The sequence below is a fragment of the Limulus polyphemus genome, unplaced genomic scaffold, assembly GCF_000517525.1.
Source record: "Limulus polyphemus unplaced genomic scaffold, Limulus_polyphemus-2.1.2 Scaffold831, whole genome shotgun sequence".
Classification (NCBI taxonomy): domain Eukaryota; kingdom Metazoa; phylum Arthropoda; class Merostomata; order Xiphosura; family Limulidae; genus Limulus; species Limulus polyphemus.
The window spans coordinates 91999-99013 of record NW_013666441.1 but is presented as its reverse complement, the minus strand read 5'-3'; the positions used below and the strand labels follow the sequence as shown (position 1 = coordinate 99013).

Genomic DNA, 7015 nt, shown 5'->3' with positions numbered 1-7015 from the left:
CTACAAAGAGTAATTTAACTATTAATTTGCTATATCTCTGTTTCTACAAAGAGTAATTTAACTATTAATTTGCTATATCTCTGTTTCTACAAAGAGTAATTTAACTATTAATTTGATATATCTCTGTTTCTACAAAGAGTAATTTAACTATTAATTTGATATATCTCTGTTTCTACAAAGAGTAATTTAACTATTAATTTGCTATATCTCTGTTTCTACAAAGAGTAATTTAACTATTAATTTGCTATATCTCTGTTTCTACAAAGAGTAATTTAACTATTAATTTGTTATATCTAAGCAATTTTCGTAGTTCCGTTCATCTACCAAAGGAGAAGATTTTATCAGATTGGTTTTACAGATTATTAAAATTTACGGTTCTATCTTGTGCTGGAGGATATGATATGGTTCAGACTAGTAAGAGACAAATCAGATCAAGTAAATCAATTAAAAACTATAAATGAAATCTTACTAGTCTGGATAGTATCTTCAAATCATGATGGACATTTTGTTTTGTCAGGAAAATTGGGTTCAAAATGATTTTGTTTCCAATAAGAGATCGTTTTTCCACGTGTATTCGCGTCCAAACACAAAATTGGCATTGTCGACGAGTCACGCCAGCCAGAACATTCATACTGTTTCAGTCACTGGCATTTTGAATCCCGTCTTTCGTGTTTTGTTTGTTTGCAGGTAATATTCAACTTCCCATTAACCACCGACAACAAGTATTTCGAAATGGTTCTCTTATTATTCGGGAGGTGGCACGCGACTCAGATCAGGGGCAGTACCGATGTAACGCAGTCAACGAAGATGGCGCTTCGGACCACCAAGACGTAACGATCAAAGTGACAAGTATGTTGATCCTGAACGAACACATGTTCTTCGCCATACTTATAACACATTAGTTCTTAAATCTTCTTAACCGGTTCTGTGTAGTGTCCATTCGCTAGCCCTGAGATAAAACTACGGAGACTTCTTCCAACCAAATCGTTATATGCTGGTATTTACTCAAATGGATATTTTCAATCAGAGAACCAGCCTATAACACTGACTTGAAGTTCTCCTCCCTTCCCCCTTTTTGGTGCGTGTGTACAAGGATCCTATAACACTAGCACCGACCGTAGTCAAACATAGACATATAATTTAATAGCACTGGTAATTGTTAGTATAGACGGTCCTACGGTGGGACAGCGGTAAGTTTACGAGCTTACAACGATAAAATCCGGGATTCGATTCCCTGCAGTGGACAGAATACAGATAGCCTATTGTGTAGCTCTGCATGACGAAAACATGAAGTAAAATATAATTCTTCTCATAAAACCCTAAGAGATTGAATAAAAAAGTGTATATGTTGTTGTTTTAGCGCAAAGTTACACAGCGAGGAATCAAACACCGGATTTTAGCGTTGTAAGTCCGCAAATGTATCACTGACTCACCATGAATACGAAAAAATAATGTAGTGTTTAAAATACATTAAGCCTAACACTATTGTTTTACGACTAATATAACTCATAATTATCACACTTCCAGCTTGAAAGAGGCGTTCACAACATTATAATTGTTATTCTAACAAATGCTTTGTATAAACAGTGTTCCGACTACTACTGCGTTTGTATTGTAGTATCTCAGTCAGCCTGATTAGCTGTAGAAGTAAATGAAACGGGCCGTCAGTAGCAGATATTGGCAGATACAGTGTGGTTGAAATACTATTTTTTCTGGGGGGAAACAACTTCAAGGGACCGAAAAAACTATTGCTAAAAATACAATAAACCTAATACTATTGTCTTGCAAGAAACGTAAAAAGAATTATCCCAAGATGTACTAGATGTCAAGAGAAATAAACATAAGACGTGCAGTAGTAACTGTATGTCTTGTACGTCTAAATAACGAATGGGATAATTGCTATAAAACTAGCCTAGAAATGTTTGCGTATCTGGAGAACTAGGTAAATACTTCAGTTCATTGAAGATTAAATACTTCAGTTCATTGAAGATTAAATACTTCAGGTCATTGAAGATTAAATACTCCAGGTCATTGAATATTAAATACTTCAGGTCATTGAATATTAAATAATTCAGGTCATTGAATATTAAATACTCCAGGTCATTGAATATTAAATACTTCAGGTCATTGAAGATTAAACACTCCAGGTCATTGAAGATTAAACACTCCAGGTCATTGAAGATCAATTACAAGGCCAAGCCCATCGAAATAATTATTCATAAACAAACAAAAAAACACGAAGGTTTAGACAATAAAGATATTTTTCTTTGTTTATTGCTAAGCGCAAAGAACTAATTTTTAGGGTTATAAGATCTCAAACTTACCGCTAAACCACTTGGGGACACAAACAGTGACACTTTTTATTCCAAACATTACCAAAATTTGAAATTGTGACAAGGTTTATCCGATCTATGAGGTATTTCAAAATATTTCCTTACTACATTTTAAATACAAGAAATTTACACTTTATTTGTTTGTTTGTTTATTTTAGACCAGAGCCATATTGGGCTATCTGCTGTGTCCAACATGGTGGCTCGAACCTCGGATGTTACGGTTGTAAGTCCGTACACTTACCGCTGACCTACCGGGGGACTTGCGCTGTGAACTTCAGTCGCACCATTATCTACATGTTTTCAGATGCAGGATATAATTAGTTGAATCCTAATATATTTAAAATACATGAACTAGCAGATTTACAGTTTAATTACATCATTAGTTGAATCCTAATACATTTAAAATACATGAACTAGCAGATTTACAGTTTAATTACATCATTAGTTGCATCACTGTTAAAATTATTGCTCCAAACGTCGCTAATAAACTTGTTTCTATTTCAAAGTTGCGTAGCCTGGCATAAACTGGTGGTTACGGGGGAGGGGTTTGAGGTTGGCATTATAATGTGACGGTCACTCACACGTTTCGTTCGTACAAGAGTAGCCTAAGAGTTGGCGATGGATGATGTTGACCATCTACCTCTTGTATTCTATTACTTCCAACTCAGGGACGTCCAGTGCATATAGCTGCCTAGTAGCTTTGAGCGAAATTCAATAAACAAACAATTCAACTCTGTGTTTTTACAGTGGCTTTATTTTATTTCATTTATTTCAAAACGTTGTAATTCTTATGTAAACACTCTGATGCATAGAATTACATCTTCTTGTAAGCCTTACTAATATAATTTGTTGAACATTACTAGATCCTAATAATTTATTTCAATCCTTTTTTAGCACTTTGAGATTTAGTTGTTTTATCATTTCAATGTTTTGAAGATTATAATAAAAATTAAGTAACCAGGAGTCTAGTATGCCCATAGATTTGTTTTAGGGGGCGGTAGGAGTTATTAACCCGATGAAATTTGGTTGAATGGACGACAACTGTCTGTTGTAGAAACACAAGCATGGAAGACGACGTTTCGAAAGTGGGAAGACGGAACTAGATGCCTCAAGATGAGAAAGTTTGACTCAATAACTTGAGTGTTTGATTGATTTATATTTTCAAAAATCTGCAATGTACTTTTTAAACTCTAGTTCTTTGTTAATCTGTGTTTATGGAGGCATCTGGTTTTGTCTTCCGATCTTTGAAACGTCGTCTTCTATACTTGTGTTTCGACAACGGGAAGTTGTCGTCCATTCAACCAAATTTCATCATGAACACTCTGCCCAAAAAATCTATCAAAGAAGTTATTAAACTGTATTGTGGAAAGGTGGGCATATGGAATCAAAAAGGTTACTTAAATTACATTACATTTCGTTCAGCTGTGTGATATATATAAAGTCATAAAGAATTTGAAGTATATTTTAGTACTAGATGCTCTTCCGCAGGGTCCTCGAAAGTGTTATGTATAGTGGTGCTCCTTTAGAGGAAATCATGTTTCTAAACAAAGTGTTCCTAGGAGTAAAAACGGAGTGAATTTGAAATACAAAAGGAAGAATTGTTCGCAAACAAATCATTGCAAGTAAATGTAAAAATGATTCTATTAAAGATGCTTTGTCTACCTATTTTTGTTCTTTTTCTAGTACCACCGAAGATAATTCCTTTTGATTTTCCTAACCGAGTTCGAGAGGGTTCTGCAGTTGTAATCACGTGTGGCGTCAACGAGGGAGACCCACCGTTTGACATAAAGTTGTTAAAAGATGACCATCCTCTGTCACCTGAATCCGGAGTTACTCTACAAGTTCACGAACGTTTTATTTTGCTTGCTATGTCCAGCGTGAAGGCTGACCACGCTGGTAATTACACGTGCATCGTCTCCAACTCCGGAGGTACTAGGAGTTACAGTTCTTCTCTGAATGTGGACGGTAAGATGGATTTTTTTTTGATTGATCAAGAACTTAACTTAAGTAGTATAAAAAGTTTCCAATATTACTTTAAAATAAGAGATTATTAACGCACACAGAGAAACGTCTTAGTTGTTGTGTTCTGTGTATTTTTCCTAAATTGGCTTGACTAGGCTAATAGTGGTCATAACCTCTGAAGAGTTATTAACATCACGACAGTGGTCAGAAACTAGCCAAGAGTGCCTTGAAATGACCAAACTTATTTGTATTGTTAGGCTATGCAGAAAATTGTTTACCCTTGTTCAAGAACCACAAATACGTAATGTATTTAAATGTAAGAACCACAAATACGTAATGTATTTAAATGTACGAACCACAAATACCAATAGAACTATATTCTATATTGACTTGAACTTGTGTTGTCGTCATTCAAACAGCAGACTCGTGTTCTACAGAAGAGAACATAAGTCTTGTTATTTTTAACGTAGAGTTTATTCAGTCTATGACATAACTTTTGATTTTATGCAAATCCCTTTAATTTGTGTTTTTCCAGTCTTTCTTTATTGTTGCTATGTCTTTAACTGTTTTTGTTGTTCAATCTCGAAGACATTATCTCATAACACTCCATTTGTTATAAAAATGTTATTGTATCATAGTTTCCATTATTTTCACTTCATTCAGTCACCATTGGCTACGATTTTCTCTTTATTTATTGGTTAATTTAAATTTCCGACGTGTTTGACCCGCCTTATTTAATTAACACTTAAATCGTCTTCCATCATTTTGCTTTGACTAGCATAAAACACACGCGCTCCGCTGCGGGGTTCAAAGCCCCCCACATGATTAACAAAGATCACAACGTAGCAATCTAGATCTGCTGTTTTTGCAGCTACCCCGAGGGGTTCCATGATCGAAAACAAACTCCTTAAAACAGCTACCCCAAGGGGGTCCATGATTGAAAACAAACTCCTTAAAACAGCTACCCCAAGGGGGTTCATGATTGAAATCAAACTCCTTAAAACAGCTACCCCAAGGGGGTTCATGATTGAAATCAAACACCTTAAAACAGCTACACCGAGGGGGATCCATGATCGAAAACAAACTCCTTAAAACAGCTACCCCAAGGGGGTCCATGATTGAAAACAAACTCCTTAAAACAGCTACACCGAGGGGGGGTCCATGATCAAAAACAAACTCCTTTAAACAGCTACACCGAGCGGTCCATGATCGAAAACAAACTCCTTAAAACAGCTACCCCAAGTGGGTCCATGATCAAAAACAAACTCCTTTAGAACACCCACCCGTGCCACATTTAGTCCCGCTAGCTCTTATCATCATCATCTTAATCGGGATTCGGTCCATGTTTTGGACCAGGGAGGGTTAGGTTCAGCGTAGACATCTTCCTCGCTCTCTGGAATTGTTATTTTGTTTGCACTGTTACTGAATCCTAGGTAATAACCCTTGTTACACTGTTGTTGCATTACTCACAGTATGTTACATTTTGACCTTTGTCCGCAGTTTTAATTAACATACCTTTAATTTACTTTAATTAACATAACATTCACATTGTTCCTCTGATTATCGTTTAATAAATGATAAGAATTCGTGGTTAGGGTAGTACTCGACTCACAATATGAGGGTCGTGGATTCGAATCCGGTCGTGGGGCCTATATAATGTGAAGGTCCTTCCCAATATTCATTGGCAAAATGTAGTCTAAGAGTTGGCGGCAGTGACGTTGACTAGTCTACCGCTTCTAAATTAGGGACGGCTAGCGTAGATAGCCCTTTGTGTAGCTTTTTGTGCAAATTATGAAACAAATTAACCAAAACCGTTGGCTCTTGTTATTACTACAAGTTTTTTTGTTTTGTTTTTCGTAATATTCTCTAATTATGAAACAAATTAACCAAAACCGTTGGCTCTTGTTATTACTACAAGTTTTTTTGTTTTGTTTTTCGTAATATTCTCTAATTATGAAACAAATTAACCAAAACCGTTGGCTCTTGTTATTACTACAAGTTTTTTTTCGTAATATTCTCTAATTATGAAACAAATGTGTGTATTCAAATCAAAATTAAAATATTAAAGCGTATGTAACCTTCCTCTGTTTTCGTCTCATTTAATTTTCACCACATCCTGTTCTACACTGAGAGTTAATTGTAACCGGATAAAAGCCTATCATGGCCTGGTGGTTAGGGGGCGCTTGGCTCGCAATCTGCGGGTCGTGGGTTCGAATCCCGTAGACAAATACGCTCGCCCTTTAAGCCTTGGGGTCGTTAAAAGGTGACGGCTATTCATTGGGAGGTGGAGGTTGTTGGTGTTGACTAGCTGCCGTTCGTCTACTCTATCGTTGCTAAATTATGGACGGCTAGCGAAGATAGCCCTCAAGTAGCTTTGCGCGAAATTCAGAATAGATGAACAATAATAACTCGAATTATTAATTATCAATGATTGATATTTCCTCTTAAAAACAAACAAAATAAATAAAAAGCAGTAATTTCAGCTAACAACATTCTTTGAAGACCCAACGTTTTGGTGACCATTGGTCATTTTTCTCAAGCGTCTGTCCTGTATCTTCTGTAGACAGAGAACAGATTTCAAGTACGTGCGTTGTCTTTCTTGTTCTATTTACCATAAAAAAGAAAATATTTATAAAATATACGGTTATTGATAACTACATTTCCTGCCCCGTATAGTCGTAGGGGTAGGACCAAGGGCACGACAGGGGGATAGGGTTGTA

The 7015-nt window shown here is 36.1% G+C and overlaps 1 protein-coding gene across 1 annotated transcript in view; it reads left to right on the top strand.

Annotated features, from left to right (window-relative positions):
• The window catches only part of LOC111086080 (Down syndrome cell adhesion molecule homolog), a 166399-nt gene that overhangs the window by 89999 nt on the left and 69385 nt on the right, over nt 1-7015 (top strand). The window contains exons 8-9 of the mRNA XM_022387543.1: nt 688-849; nt 4017-4298. Coding sequence (XP_022243251.1) covers nt 688-849; nt 4017-4298 — 444 coding nt within the window. The remainder of the gene's footprint in view (nt 1-687; nt 850-4016; nt 4299-7015) is intronic.